Source organism: Desmodus rotundus, chromosome 1 (genome assembly GCF_022682495.2).
Source record: "Desmodus rotundus isolate HL8 chromosome 1, HLdesRot8A.1, whole genome shotgun sequence".
Taxonomy (NCBI): Eukaryota; Metazoa; Chordata; class Mammalia; order Chiroptera; family Phyllostomidae; genus Desmodus; species Desmodus rotundus.
In genome coordinates this window covers 69,626,702-69,643,491 of record NC_071387.1, presented here as the reverse complement: position 1 = coordinate 69,643,491, position 16,790 = coordinate 69,626,702, and the positions used below count along the sequence as shown (strand labels likewise).

Below are 16,790 nucleotides of genomic sequence, written 5' to 3'. Positions count from 1 at the left end.
CCGCCAGGCCTCAGGCTTTCACGCACTCTCACCCGCCATTGTCATACGAAATACTGTCATGCTTTGAATATTGTAATTAGAAACTGTAATGTAACAATTAAGTTTGATAATAACTGCCATGGATTTAGAAAAAGCCTTATTTATTTCATCTTTGAACTGTTGTCTGTTGAAAGGACGACTCTTCCTTGTGTCAGGTTCTCTCTCTGTGTGTTGTCTTACCTGATCTAAGAGACAATACTAATGTTTGATTGTTTTTCTTCTGTTAATTAGGGATGCTGGTGATAATACCCAATTCGTATGCTTGTCACGAGGATCAGATGAGTTAGTACATGTAACATAGCCAGAATAGTGTCTGGCACAGGGGAAACACTTAGTAAATATTAGGGGCTATCATTATCTGTGTTGTTAGGATTTTATATAATGAAATCATTAGATTATGATTAAAATATTAGTATGGTTCTCCAGCTCTGTTTAATAGTTTTATTACTCTAATCCTTATAAGATCCCTGTGAGGTAAGGACTATCAAACATCAAATTACAAATAAAGAAATGAAGGTTTCAAAGGGCCTAAGGAAGTTATTCCAGCGTTAGATAATAGTAAGCGACAGAGCCAAGACCTGGACTTAGCTCTGTGTGCCTCCACGCACCATGTTTTTACTCCTTAACTTTGGAGGCTCTAGTACAAGCATTAATTTCTGGCCACTGCTTCATATACTCTGTTGTAGCCAGAGCTTCACCAGTAATAATGATTTCTCTTCATGTTGTTTAAAACTTTTAAAGGTCGCATGCTCAAATAAATACAGGATCATTTCTCATGTTTAATGTTAAAAGTAAGGGAGTCTGCTTTCTTAAACCGCTGCAGACGCGTCCTAAGGCCGAGAGGGTGGGAGTGGACTCTGCCGGAAACACCCATCTATTTTGTGTGTGTGCCACTTCAGTGTGATCGCTTCCTAACATTTTAATGGACTGAGTGATGGTTTGGAGTTTGGAAATGGAATATGGAGCATTTTGATAGACAGATTCCTGCTTAGGCCTTGGAACGACTAACCCACCGCAGTGGTAGTGGACCGATTTAACCACCCCCACTCCTTCGGACGTGCAGTTCATTTTTTGTTAACTTCTTTACGTGCAGAGGTCTTTAGGAATTTTGAAGGCATTTATGGCTTCTCTGAGTTGCATTTCAAGAATATCTGTACCGTGGGCTCCCTATTTGCCTTTACCAAGCATAAGAGCCATTTTTGAACCAAATGTGCACTACAGCCAAGCAGAAGCAATAATAAAAGGGCAGACATGGTCTGCCAGCTACCATGCTTCCATGAAAAATGAAGATGTCTGTCAAGACAGCCTATTTGGACTCTCACTTAATTGATACACATGGATGAAACTGTTTTCGGTAACATTGAATAAATTCTCCTCAGCGTAGTTTTTCTGAGGCTGAGTTTAGGATGTTTAAAAAAGGAACTCTAATTTGCCAGGTCTCCAGTTTATGATTAGTTGCTTTGTACAAATCTTTCAACCAGAATACTTTTGTTTTCCTGTGGCTATTCTGTAGGTTTAGTAGTGCTTTTTAACAATGCCGCTATGACACTTATGACGCTATTTATTCCGAGCTTCATCTTTAACCTGGATGGAAGAATCCACTGCCTTGACGGCTATTTCATATGTTGCACTAAAACTTGAACATGACATGAAGCTGGGTGGTCTCTGCAGTGTAAAACAGCCCCTTGCTGTTTTCACTTCATTAGATGGCATCCAATTTTATTTTTAAAAAAGCAGGCATGTTTAATAGCTAACAGAGTACTATTCTAGGTACGTTTTAATTTAATTGGTATAAAGCAGTAGTCTCAGGATTCTTAGATATTTCTCTCTTCAGCTTCCCTCCCCTCCCCCCACCAGCATTAGATTTTCTCAAACATGTAAATAATTCTCAGGCATTACTAGTACAAGGAATATAGTAACTGTCATGATGATGACTCATTTTGATTTATTTCGGATTTTATTGTGTATGTATAAGGAGATACTTAGCCAAACCAAGGTTGTTACCTTCTTGAGTATCTCTTTCGGTAGTTCCTTGTACGTATCTTATCATACCCCCCAATAACTGTCATTATGCTAGAAACTTGCATGATTTCAGACTGCTTGTTGCAGCCCTGGTATAAAGGAAAACCCCCTGAACAAAGAGTTAAGGTCCCTGAATTCTCCACCGGAGTTTTTGTTTGGTGTCTTTGATGCAACTGGGGAAGTGGGAGAGCAGAAATCTTTGCAAAGCATTGAAGGTTGTGTGTGTTTATACAGAAAATGTAGTCAGTGTCCTGAGCATAAAGGACTAAGACATTTGAAATTAATCTTACATTCCCTAAGGGAATGTAAGCAGAGCGTAACATGATCAAGTGTATTCCTTGGTATCTCTGAACCACTCGCTTGAATTAACACAATCTTTACGTCGACTTTAAGAAGTCAACAAATCCAGTCTCACTAACATTGGAGGTTCCCTATGTATATTCCATTGATGTAGTTTTTCTAAATTCTGTGTCTTGAAATGCGTATTAAAGGTAACTACCCTGATGTATAATATCTTCTCTAAGCTTTCCTCCTAGGTGTGATTATTCCTTTTAACACCTCTTTGAGGGCTAATCTTTAATTTCCGATGGATTTATTTATGGATGCTTTGTTCTATCAGGTGTACTCATTCTCAGCCCTTTGTGAAACCTGCCTGTCTTTATGCAAAATCTAGTCTTGGGCCTTGGCCAGGCAGCTCAGTTGGTTAGAGCATTGTCCCATGTCTGGGTTGTGGGTCAGGGCTCGTACCACACCCTTAAATAAGTGGCAACAGCCAATCAGTGTTTCTCTCTTTCTCCCTCCCCCCCCCCCCACCCTTTGTCCCTCTTTCCCTCCCTGTCCCTGACTTGCTCCCTCCCTTCCTCTCTCCCTTTAAAATCAATAAAATAAAATAAAAAATCCTAATCTTGGACTGTGATGTGTATATGCCTTGATGTGTGTTTGAATACTGTTCCTGCTAGGGTTTTGCATTTACAAGACCTAAGTACACCTCTATCTTTTGGGAGAGTTTTGGGGTCTGTGGCCTGACTTGAGGTTAGCGATCACCAACCACCTTGTGTGTGTTTTACTTCCGCACTCTTTTGGAGGATCCGGTGTAGTCACCTGTCTGTGAAGCCCTGATGTGGTCACAAGACCTTTGTTACTGCCCACCGGAGTCAGGGCTCACCTTCATTTACTGATGGTGTCCTTTCTCAGATGGCCCCATCAAGATTCCATTTTTTATATGAACAGCAATTAACTCTCAGTTTAAATAGGCGTAACTGTGACCTTGTCCACTGCTTTCAACTGCAGAGATTGAATGGAGCTTTTCAACAAAATACAAAGTGGCAAGTGTCTAATTTTCAGAATGTTTGTAATCCTAGGTCAGTAACTGACAAGCACTAGAAGTTGTTCAGTGGTGATCTCGCCAGTGGGAGTTTTTCAAATACCCTTAGTTTAGTAAAGAAGGAATTGCTTTATTTGTTTATAGACCTCATCACCTTAATCTCTTGTCATTAATGTCCAGTCACTGATCTTTCATTGATGAATCAAAGAAATGAGAGCAGTTAAGTTTTTGGACAAAAGCATTTAGGGGGCTTGTATTGACTGATGTACAGGGATTATAATTTTTACTATGTACATTTGATAAAGTACCAATTATTATTCATAAAAATATTTCCCTTCTTTTAAATTCTGTATATTTTGATTAACTTGTGTTTTGATAGCTCATTCTTCATATGTGTTGCTGGTCCTGGAATGTTTAATGCATAATTAGTTTTAGTTGCTGATGAAGAAATGATTTTTTAATTTTGAGAAATATACTGATTCAGACTATTCCATTTTTGATGTCTAAATACTTGGATACATCTATTTTTATCTCTGTATCGTCCGGTCTGATCTTACTGGTGAAGATCAGATTGAGAAGCCCTTGGCTAGACTCTAGAGCACTTATTTGCCCGGTACATGTGCTGCCTGCCTTCCTTGCCACCCAAGTAATCTCAGTATTGCTTGTCCTTGTTTGTTATCTCACTTGTGAGGTTGTGAGAAATTCCAGCACAAACCTGAGTTTTAAATTGCTATCATTGGAGTAGATTGGTGTTCAGTGTTGTAGTCCCTGTATCATCTTTAAATATTTAAATTGCAGACTCTCTAGCTGCCTCTTAAATTAGATCCTTCACTTAGTAGTTGTGACATTTCATAACCTTGCTTCTCAGGCATTAAAATATTCACCTGTTTAAATGGCAATGAAAATTTAAAATCCAAACCCATCTATTAATACAGAGAATGTTGGTTGGAAAACAGCTTGCACTTGGTGAAGGAATTGCTGTTTTGACCCCACTGGGACACATGCTGGAGTTTCATTGTACTGAAGTATTACTAATGCAGAATTCACCATAAAACAAAGCCATCTCTTGGGTCTTATCCAAGGGATTTTAGTCTTGAAGAACCACAGAAATAGACTTAATGTTTTGAGGTTTAATAGTCCAAAAGGGCCTCTCTAAGTGAGTACCAGAGCAAGGCAGCAGTACGTGCCCCACATCCACAGAAAAATCAGAATGGTGCAGATGAAGATCGCTTACAAATGCCAGATGCCAAATTTGGTCTGGAAACTTACTCGAATCTCCAAAGGTGCACGTTCTTATCCTACTGCAAGTCTTCTTCCTACTTGGGAAAAAAAGTATTTTTTTTTCTGTTTATAATTCTTCAAAATGGAGGAAGGAGAAAAAAATATTTTCCTGGAGGAGAGGATGCTGATGACCGAGATATCCTTGACAGAGCAAGGGAAAGGGAGCTGCTTCGATCGCAGATCAGTAAAGTTGCAGGGATGAGACACAGCATACTGGTCTAGGAGGGGGAGGGTTGTCTTTACAAGTTTTGGGGGAACTGGGGAGGGGTGGAGTGGGGTGGTGAATTACTCATTTAATCACATTCTAAAAGAAATTAATAAAAGTAATTTCAAAATTCTAATAATGATGCACAGGTTTTCTAGTTAATCACAATTAGTGGCCGTTCATCCTTTCCTTGGGAAAAGTGACTTTTTAAAAAATACTAATAAAAAAATGAAATAAAATAACTTTTGACTTCCTTAGAATTTCTAGTACCATCTTGTTTTGTGCTGTGCTCCGTGTCATTCTGTGTGTGTGTTTAAGGAAAAAAACTGAGAGGCATTTTAATTTTTCTAAACTCTCAGAACAAGTGCACTGATAAGCTGGTGTGTGGTATCGTGGCAGAAACGCTGGACTAGACAAGAACGTGGAGTCAGAAGATCAGAATTTGAATGAAGAGTTCGATACTCTGTGCATACACTTAGGCACGGTATTTACCTTGTCTATTTCCCCAGCAATAGAATGCTAATGTGTGACCTCCTCCTACCTCACAGTGCTGTGGTGAGGCACAAACAAAACATTGTATTTGAAAGTGCCTTTCAAATGAAGCCTTAGAAGCCTCTGAGTTAAGGTAAATGGAAATATTTGTTACCTCCGTGAGTTTACCTACAACTTAGTACCTTTGCCCTGTCTATGGTGATTGGAACCAGTTCATCGACAAAGTTACTGAGAAACACTTACTAGAAGATTTGTTACTGGTTCTTGGAGCGCTCCTAATATGGCTGTACTCAGGATTTGTCTTAATCAGGTATGGTAAGGCATGCAGACACGGAAATGATTGTTAGGAAGGAAGAAGTTTATACTCACGAATCTCTAGCAACAGGAGCCACAACACGCCTGCGGGGCCATGTGGAGAATGGTCAGGAGGGATGACCATCCAGAGGGATGGTCAGGAGTCAGTGGGGAGAGGACGGGGCCTGGCCCAGACCCTTTGTTTTGGGGTTCTTGTAGGAAGAAAAGGACGAGGCGCAGGGTAGAGTATGGTGAGTAATTTTAGCACTAGGTAGTTTGAATAGTTTTGGAGGGCTCTGGGCTATAGGGGCGGTCCCTAGTTGTCTAATACCTAGCCCTGGAGAGGTTCAGGGCAGGGGAAGTACTGGTTCAGTGTGTGAGCGTTAGGTAAACTAGATAGCAGTGTGGATTCTGGATTGGCTGGTGTGAGTGTCAAAGGTGGGCTGGCAGATGAGTCATTTACAGTCTCTGGGAATTAGCTCTCCCTGGGAGGGGCAGTCTCTTCGGGATCGAGGCCCTACACGCATCCGGTATACAGAAAAATGAGAAAATGTAATCGGTACAGGTTGGGAATTAAAGAAGCAGTATGAACCGAAGACTGGACATTGAAGGAAAAATAAAAGCAGATAACACAACTGACCCAAGTGTGTTTTCAAAGCTTTATATAAGCACTAAATATAAACCTGTTTTCCTAAATATATTTTAGGATATCTTTTAAAACACTCCGCCCACACCCCTCTGAAACACACAAAGCAGTAAATGTCACTGCATGATACGTTACTCTGGAGCTCAGTAATGGACTCAGGTTGCCGTCAGGTTTAGCAGTCTGGGTCCTTACCTACCTTTTCAGAGGCATGTAGAGATAAGTAATATTTATAATATAGTCACCTAGATTTTTAGGCTCTGTGCTCAGCATTTTATGTGCACTAGAGATTTTTTTTTTATTATCCTAATAACCATGTAAAGATGGTACAATTGTGTGGTAATAGACTTAAGGAATTTGTGCAAGTTCACAGAGAACTTAACGCATTGGAACTAGTTTTGAGGCCAGGCACATTGGCTAGAGAGCTGTCACCTTTAACTACTGTGATACTGTTTCATGCCGTGTTTGAGCTCATGGAGAGGCTGCCTGTCCCTGTTGCCTGCTTTATTGGTCATTGGAAGTTACCCTGACTTTGAGAACGTACAGATGCTTACTCTGTGGCCATGGGAAGTGAATCTTTATAAAGGGAACACATCATTCATAGGGTCTGGAGCTGAGACCTCCGTGCCCCTGAAGTAAAGCCCCGGGGTCCATTAGATACCAAGGGGGTCCCAGCAGTGGGATTTCAGCCTGCCCAAATAACCGAGAATCGTTCTTTAGAAAAGAAATTGGCTCCTCATGTGTTCATTCACCAAATGCATAAATAATGCATTGGCTTTATGTTTTCATTAGTCTATAGCTGTCCCAAGATTAGATTCCATTTAAGTTGTGTTATTGATCACTTGGAATTTCCCTTCATTTCTTACTTTTCACTTACAGAATAGTTCCCCAAGTTCATTTTTCCTTAAGTTCATTGTTCTTAAGGGTTTAGGCACAGAGAAGAAAGCGTTGTATATGAGTATTTATCTATCTTCTCTCCCCCACTGTTCCTAATCCCTGTGTCTGCAGGACAGGACAATGCTAATGTGACTTCCAAGTACAGCCTTTGGTGCAACAGGTGTATTTTCACTTGTTAATAGGCAAACTTACCGCATAAACAATGAGTATTTAATGTTAACACTGTTTGGGAAGGGGTGAAAGATGGCAAGACCTGTACAAAGTAGTATACAATCCGACTTGCTTTTTTTTCTGAGGGAGGGGCGAAGCCAAGAAAGTTCTTTACACAAAGAGCTGTGGGCATAATTTAAACCATGGAGAAAAGATTTCATATTTCATGTAAAAAAGCTCTTTTAATTGAAACTTAAAAAAATAAGAAATGAAATAGATTAAAAGTGGGTACTAATAGATGAAATGAGCAGGCAGAAGTTATCATAAAATGGTACCTCAATAAGTCAGTCTAGGATGAGACCCATTTGCCTTTTTTATGAGAGATCTGGAAGAGGGGGCATATCATATGAAATTTTTACCTTCGCAGGCAGTCCGAAAGAGTTTACAGTTAAACCCTAGAGCAGGTGATCAGGAATAGCACATGGGACTCGGAGCTATCTAAGAACTGGCAAGGGTAGATTACAGGCAAAGAGCAGTGGATTCCAATTTGGGCGAGATCTACATGAGCTGCTGAACTGTACCTTGAACGCTGTGGGCCAGGAAGCTGTTGTGGACCCTCAGGATCGATGGGGTATTGGGTTGGCTTTACTCAGCAAATATTTTAGCATCTATCATGTGCCAAGAACCTGAGGGGAGGGAGGGTAGAGTGGTAAGAGAGACTGCTGTAGTTCCTTCCTGTATGGAGCTTATATAAAGAATGTTAATTATAAACAAATAAGCTTGGACTCATTTTTGTCTCTATCCTTGTAGACTTTTGAATACTGTATCTCCAAGATAGGAGGCTTTTTGAAAGGGTATATAAAATGGTAATAAGTACAGTCAATAAAGGGACTTAAGATCTTCTGTCATCAAGGTTAAAGACTTGTTTTATCTTTTTTATGGCTGAGTAGTATTCCACTGCATGCTAAGTGAAATCAGTCAGTCAGAAAAAAAGCTAAGAACCATATGATACGGGGGATATAAACCTGAAACTCACGCAGAGAGCGCTGTGGTGGTCACCAGAGGGAGGGCCGGGGGTGGGGAAACCAGGGGCAAAGTGGGTCACATACGTGACAACAGAAGAGAATTTGACTCCGGGGGGTGGGCACACGATGCAGTCCACAGACCATGTATCACGGAAATGTACACCTGAAACCCGAATGACCCTAGAACCAAGGTCATCCTAACTTAATTTAAAAAAGACTTGTGGACAAGAACTCAGTAGACAGGAAGATAGGGGAATACAGGCCATTCAAATATTTAAATCTGTGGGAATTTAGGAGTGACAGCTATTTTGGGATACTCAAAAGGACATACTTAATAATAATAGGGTAAATTGTTTAGAAATGTGGCACCACCCCCTCCCAGAGATGGGAGAGTCTCAAAAATAGGTCACAAAAATAGCAGATGGATTTAGAGTCTTTCAGGTTAATCATTGGATTGGTTCCAAGCCCCTAGATAAGGGGTTGGCCCCATTGAGAACAGTCTGTTAACCACCAGTAGCACCGTGCTGTGTACACCCTTGGTCTGTTTGGAAACTTACAAATCGAGGGATAAATATTTTCTTCTCTCCACCCAAAGGGATGGCATTTCCCGTTTTTTTTAGAATTTCTCCAGCAATGAGTAAAACAGTTAATGTGGACCTTGCTTTAATTTCAGTGTCTGTTGCGGACTTCTTATGGAAAAGCTCCAACTATCTTGTGGCAGTCTTTGAGGTTCAAAAGGGAGATAATTGAGTTTACGTAGATGTTTAATTTTATTTTCCTTTTCCAGGTTTCCTACGCTCGCCCAAGTTCAGCCTCTATCAGAGATGCAAATTTGTACGTCAGTGGGCTCCCGAAAACGATGACTCAGAAGGAGTTGGAACAGCTTTTTTCACAATATGGGCGCATTATTACTTCTCGTATTCTTGTTGACCAGGTCACTGGTAAGTAGGCAGCTGCTCCGGCTCATCTTTTACACTTCCTGACTGGCAGATTGTGGAATATTCTGCCTTCCCATATAGCAGTCTTGCCTCTAGAACACGTCAAAGGTATATGTGGGCCAGAAAACGCAATTTTCTGCTGGAATTGTTCATAAATATGCATGGATAAAAATAGATTGTGGAGTGTAGTGAGTGAGCTTGAATCACTTCCACCCCGAAGGTGTAGGTTCGAAGCCTGTTTCATGGCTTGTAATAAGTTTACAGATGCTATAATCTTCATTTCCAAGCTGCCACGTGAATAAAGCCCCCATCCTCCTTATAAAGTACTAAAAAACACTCTTATTTTTGTAAAAAGCATAGTTTAATGCAGCAACATGCAACCAGTTCTCCAAAGGGGGATTACACTCCAGCTACCCTGGTGATTGCTTTAAGGCTGTTTTCCAGGTCCTTGCTGTGTTGTATAAGCATATGTGAGTCTGAAATTTTGAGTGTTAAGCATTTATTTCACGCCCAGTGTTAACTTTTAACCACACTGAAGTGAGAAGACGAGTATGTTTATTAAAACTTTTGTATGTAAGTAAGCTTTTCTGTAAAGCCTTTTACAGAAAAGCTAGCAATATAGATTTGATTTTGGGTTTTTCTATTATAAATCAATACTTACTATTTTTGAAACATATTGGAAGTAGGGAAATACGGCAAGGAGGGGGAACAGTCACCTGTAGTGCCATACACTCAAGTAGTCGCTAAGATTTTGTGGGTTTTTAGAAGGAAACAGGCAGGTTTTCCTCTTTTCCTGGGGTTTCTCCCTTCTCTCTCCCCTCTTTCATTCTTCCTGTTCTGTTTCTCTCTCATTTTTCTTCTGTTTGTCTTGCTTTTTTATAATGCTAACACCACTAGAAATGCATTATGTTGTAGCATGTCATGTTATGTTTTTAAAAGAGATGGATTAATTACAGAATGAAATCAGGCCAAGTTTTTAATTCTTCAAGTGAAGATCAATTAATCTGAATTTGATCAGAAGCAACCATGTTATGCTCCTCTGTGCTGTTAATTAGATTCATAGGAGGCCAAGCGCCATACTAAGGAGTTCTGGGTAGCGTTATATCTACCGTCATACACATGCTTGGGAGAATGGCCTACGGGTTTTGCTCCACGGAGAGAATTTAGTCTAGTGAGGTGTGTGAAAATACGGTCTGGTCTTCTTAGCTGCATTTCATAATCTTCCCCATATATCCCATCACAGTCACACAGGCAGCTAATCGCATGCAGTAGAAATGCAGGCCCCAGCATCCCGACAGATTTGTTTAAATCAACCAAAGTGCCCTTTTATTTTGTTCATATCATTCATGCTTTTCAGTGAGGACTCAGTGAATTGAGAGTAGGTGTCACCTGTGTCACAGAAAGTTCTTGTCTGAACTGCAAGGCCCTCCTGAGTACTTAGGCGCCAGGTGGGCCTGCCTCGCCTCTCTCGGCCTAGGCAGTGTTCCTGCAGCATCGGCGTTCTCCTGGGCCACGGTCAGAAATGCGAATTCCCAGCCCCTCCCCGAACCAAGCGAATGAAATTCTGAGGATGGCAGGTTCTCAGTCCCTCCAGGGCATCGGTGCCTGCTCAGACCGGAGGACTGCTGCTTCAGCGACTGGGGCTGTGTGGAGGCCATTGCATTGCTGACCTGGTACTGTCCTCATGGAGTAGTGACGTTCCCCAGGGTTACTGATTCTTAACAGGAGCTTGTAGGTAACTAAACGAATATATTTTCTGTCCTGCCATCATTTCATCTTCATACTTAATGACTTTCAAGGCAAAATTATTCCCTCTACCTGAAATGAAAAATCCTGTAATTTTGTTATTCAGACATCAGGTGGTAATAGTGTGCGAGGGATATAGCTTAAATAGGAAAGGTGAAGTGGATGATAGGGGCTGTCTGAGGTGAACACATGTGGAAAAGTTTTCTTAGCCTACCTTAGAATAAAGTCCTAAGCAATTGAATTTACACAATATTCATGGTAAAACAAGTGGGCCATTGTTCCCTTTTTAAAGTTTCTGTAAATCATGATGGTCTAGTGTGTTTTCTCAGCCCATCTTTCTCAAAAACTTATTCTTTTTTTCAGTGACATGCTTTGAGTCATCCACATTTTTCTAGCCACTAGTCCCAAGCTGGTCCTGCTAGTATTGATTGGCTTGCCAAAAAGTGTGTCCCTGCACTGCTTATCTCACGGTGGCCAGCTGTGGTCACCCTCACTGGCCTGTTGAAGCTAATTACATGGAATGAGTTGGGTTTCCCTTTACCATTTCTCAAAAGCTGGACAGGTGTTCAGTCATCCCTCTGCTTTGCCATTCTTGTCTCTCAAAGTGGAGACAGCATGAGACAGGGAAGGGCATTGCATAGTCAGAAGTGATTCCTAAAGCTTTGAGGTTTAACTTCCGTTTTATTTTTAAAATCTAGATCCTCTTTTACCATTTTTCCTCCATGTAATATTATTTCTCTGATAAAGTATAACTGGTTTAAAGCAGTGGAGAAGCTTCAGGGAACCACAAAATCTTCAGACATTTTCCTTAAAGGACCAATGTTCTATATGATTTTATTAAGATAAATTGTATTTAAAACTTTAGCTGAAGTAAATCTTTCTATCACTGTGCATGTATTTTTCTCATAGCTTTTTTAGCAAATGCCTGGTTCTGTTCCCCTTGTTACAAGAAAGGGAGCTACTGGGTCCGTCATTTCTGAGCTGCTTGTCCAGTACCATAATTTAAAGAATGAAACTCGGGCGTGCTGTTGACATTGCTAAAGAGAGTGTGTTGGCGGGAGGGAAGGCAGGGGAGAGAACACATGGACATACCAATGTGCGTTCTCTCCTTCTTAGCTTATTGCTAGGTGTGTGATAAGTATATTCTATCTGTATAGGTAACTCCATGCATTAAAACAATACAAAATTGTGATTCTAGACTGAATTACTACTAAGTTAAGGTAAAACTGTCCTCCTCCTCTGATTTTGTGGCAGATGTTATATATGAGTGAAAACACATTCTTGAGAAGGAACAATTAATTTATCCTTTCTTCTTTTCCTCTTCTGTCTTTCCACTCTCTCCCAAATCCTCACCCAAATCTACCATAGGCATATCAAGGGGTGTAGGGTTTATTCGATTTGACAAGCGGATTGAGGCAGAAGAAGCTATCAAAGGCCTAAACGGCCAGAAACCTCCTGGTGCCACAGAGCCAATCACTGTAAAGTTTGCTAATAATCCAAGCCAAAAAACCAATCAGGCCATCCTCTCCCAGCTGTACCAGTCTCCAAACAGAAGGTATCCAGGACCATTAGCTCAGCAGGCACAGCGTTTTAGGTAAGTCTGGTCTGGTTCTTATGCCCAGCTATTAAACTTAGAGCTCTCACTCTCACTGTCTAATACTGTTACTCACAGGATCTCTGGTTTGCTGCCATTGTTATTGTGGTTTTCTTTCTTTTTCTTACTGGCACAGAGGAAACCTACTGGGGCATAGTGTCTTTTGCGAATACTGAAAGTGGGAACAAAAGGACAATAACCTACAGCAGTGAACCTTAATGGGGCAGGGGAACAGGAGGGTGGGGGGTGTAATTTTGCCCCTCGGGGGACATTTGGCAGTGTTTGGAGACATTTATGTTGGCATAACTTGGGTGGAGGGCGCTACTGGCATCTAGTGGGTAGAGGCCAGGGATGCAACTGAACATCTTGTAATGTACGTCTAGCCCCTGACAACGGCAAAGTATCCACCTGCAAACTTCAGTAGGTCCGAGGTGGAGAGACCCTGACCTACAGGATGCTGCGTTCTTCTTAGCTGTTTCCAGGGCTTTCAGTTTCAGTTCCCCTTTTTTACTTTTTTTCTTGGTAACATTTTATTCTTCTGCTTCAGTTTTTAGGTCAAGATCTTTTGGTTACTTTGGTTTATGATAGGTGCACCACTAAGAATATATAACCTATTTGAATACATTAAATTTCTACAAATGAGTCCTTCTCCCTTTTTAAATTTTTATAGGGGCTGGCAAACCTTCACTCTAAAGGGCCAGATAGTGTAGATTTTAGACTTTGTGGGTCATGATCTCTGCTGCATGTATGTCTTTTTTTGTTTTTTAAACAACTGTTTAAAAATACGAAGCCATTCTTAGCTCCTGGGCTAGGCTGAAACAGATGGCAGCCTGGACTCGGCCTGTGGGTGGCAGTTTTCAGACCCCTGTGTATGTCCATGGAGTGACCATGCATCTTCAGCCCAAAAGAAAATCTGTTTTGTAGAGAGGTATAAATACTCCAGTTTTTTAAGTTCTATTCTAATCCTGAGGTAACAGCTAAACCGAGTCATTTAAAAACATCCCTAATTTGCATGTGAGAAGAACACTGACTTTAAGATGCTACACAGAGCACAAAACAAAATCACTCAGTTTTTATTTTCAAGAACATTTTTTGTTATCATTTTTGGCCATATGGTGTACTGCAACCATAATGCCATCTAATAACCCCATACTAATTTTTTTTTAATCACAAGTGCGTATCAACTTTCTTTCCTTGCTTGGGGCAGAATAATTATCAAAAATATAATCCCAAACACAGCTTAATAAGGAGTTATGTGTTTCTGAGCTTAAATCACGTGCATTTTTTCATTGGGATATTTAAAGTGCTAAAAAAATGGGGATAAAAGTCAGTCAGATCTTTCCCTTTAAAAATAACACTGAAATTATGTCGCCTGAGCTCTGAGAAAGAGATTTGCCATAAATATTGTGTTCAGTTCTTACCTAGGGTGGTTTTGCTCTGGGAGAAGAGGTGATACATTCAAAAGGCTCTATTTGGAACTGGATGACTGGGTACCAGTTGACCGAGCCTTGTGTTCTCTCTGCTTTAATTCTGTGAGGTTAAAAAAAAAGCATTGGCAGAAAGGGAACACCCCCTCCTTGACTGTAGTGGGTTGGCCGTGGTGTGATTGGCTGGAGGGAGAGCTGTGTGGGGCTGCTTGATACTTGCCCTTGCACAGAGATCCTGCTGAGCCTTTTTTTTTTTTTTCCTGTTTTTCTTTTTTTAGCTGTGCCTGTAGGTTTCCTCTGTGGCATCTTAAGTGAATAATAACTTTTTGCAAATTTAGCACAGACAAGCTTGAAGGAATTCTGGATGTGTTTCCGAGGCAGACCAGCTTCCTAACGGCAGAGCTCTTTGGGGCTTAGATAGAGGGAGGTTCTGTGGAACTTGTTGATTTTAACACTGTGAAGTATAAGATGTTTGAGTTAATAGGAAGCTGTAGCAGTTTCAATTGCTATTTTTGCTGCTTCTGATTTAAGCTCTGGTTTTTGTTTTATGGTAGTTAAAGTAAAATTAACAATTCAGTAAATTAATTAAGTAATCTATTAAGTAAAATTGTTCTTAGGATTAAGGTTGAATTCTGAGGAAGATTGGACAAAGGGACTGAACTGACAGGATCTCCAGGAGAATTCCTCATTGAAATGGCAAGGCGTGTCAGGGCCTCACCTGTGGGGTTGTTGGTAACTCAGTATCTGCTCGCTCCCTGACCTGGCCCCCGCTCTCGTCAGGACCCGTGTCTTCCTTTTTTAATTGTTGTTCAAGTACAGTCTCTCCATTTTCCCCTAAGACTGTCCCCGCCCCACCCATCCCCACCTCCCACCCTTGATCCCATCCCTCACCATTTGTCCATGTGACCTCCAAACACGTTTCTTGATGACCCTTCCCCCTCCCCCCCCCCAATCTCCCTCCTCCTCCCCTCTGGTTACTACCTGTGCTTTTTATTTGCAATTGGGAAAAGCTTTACAGGATCTTCTAATGGTCAAATTTAATAGCTTTTAAAAATATGTATGTTGTGCCCATTCTGTACTTTCATCTTTTAGTCCCATATGGTATTTACCTGGGAATTCTTCCTTTCCTTAACTCCTAAAATTTTCTTTTGTGGAGGGGAGAGAATAAGAGTTGTCTGTTTGAAGGGAAATCGAATTTGTTTAAGGAAATAGCAAAGAGTCGTACCGTCTTTTCAGGTTCCTAACCCTTGTACCCATTGCTCCCCTTCACATTCCTACCATAATCTCTGTCCATCTAGTATTGAACTAGCCTTTGAGTTCAGGGAAGGTGTGTGGTCTCGACTGAGTGTTAGAAGAGGCTGAGAGCCTTCATTCCTCGAGTTCGGTTTTAACCTGATGTGTGTTTGGTTGCTTTTTTTAGATGCCTTTACAAACTTGGCTGGCATTACCCTGATTCCCCCTTCCCTCCCATTAAATTAAGATAGAATCTTCTTTTATCACATAAAGACTCTTGAATTAAGGACTTGCTTGTTTTGTTGGTATTTCGCTCTTCCCTGTTAATTTAAGTCTAGGTCATTTCACAAATATTCTGTCCCAATATCTATGTCCTAATGCTCTTAGCCTTGAGTCTGTCACATTCCAGTGGACACTTAGGACATTTCTCACTGGATTTATATGTTGTTACAGTACCCTTGGAATTGAGAGAGATTGGAGAACACAAATTATAATAATTAAGGCTACTTTTAATATTCTTGAAATGCATATCTTTTAAAGTCAAGAAATTAAAATTTATGTAATCAGAGTTAATTTAAAAGTAGGCTTGTGAAATTTATGACTCAGTCAACTCATTAGAATAATTAGAAAGAGAATTAACATGAGCACTACTGATCTAACATGGTTATTTAACTGACTACAGTTTTCAAAATAAAACCATTCTTATTTATTTGGTGGATAGTGTAATTTAAGCTCCTTGAGTGTATTCATGGGACATGTATCTGAATTAAACTTTAAGTCAAGTTTTCTTTATCTCTTCTCGGGGAGCAGCTTTAATTCTATTGAACGTGATCTGGTCTGATGGCCTGTGGGGCCTGCTCCGATAAACCTTGGTGTATTTTTCAAGGAGCCTTTTGCATCAGCACCTGAGTTGCATTGAAGGCAGGTGCTGGTTGCAGTGCCGCACTTTCCTTTGGGAAGAAACTGGTATCAATTCCGAGGAATTTTGTTCTCTTAGAGGACAGATGATACCATCTAATTGGATAAGGGGGTAAGTTGATGATCTCATTGGGGTTTAACTTACAAGTCGGTGCTGTGGAGCAGTTTTGAGAACCGTTATTTTTGGGGTCTGGAGTTTTACTCTCTTACCCATAGAGTTCTGTTTTCTTAGCAGTAATCTCTGAGTGCATATTTATTTGACTTGAAGTGACTTCACACTTTCTCTTTTACTTGCCCCTGGGTCATTGTGTGAGAGGGTTTGTTCCCATAGTGTGTCAGCTAAATTTCTTGGAAACTGGGCAGGTAACTTCACTTTATTCACTGCTTACAGCAAACACCTAGCTTTGAAATGGGAATGCTCTACCTAATGACGGTTCCATTCGAAGTCTTGCATAGTTACAGTTTGAGTTATATTCTTACAATAGGAGTGTTTGTGCTTATATCCCCAGTATATATATTTTAATAAATTATATGCACATGGGTCTGTGCTATTGCATTTATT

General features: G+C 40.6%; 1 protein-coding gene across 16 annotated transcripts in view; it reads left to right on the top strand.

Moving 5' to 3' along the window:
* ELAVL2 (ELAV like RNA binding protein 2) overlaps positions 1-16,790 on the top strand; it is a 151,687-nt gene that overhangs the window by 128,292 nt on the left and 6,605 nt on the right. For all 16 annotated transcript variants that reach the window (XM_071221623.1, XM_071221622.1, XM_071221621.1 and 13 more), the window contains 2 exons: positions 9,160-9,313; positions 12,425-12,650. In XM_071221623.1, coding sequence (XP_071077724.1) covers positions 9,160-9,313; positions 12,425-12,650 — 380 coding nt within the window. The remainder of the gene's footprint in view (positions 1-9,159; positions 9,314-12,424; positions 12,651-16,790) is intronic.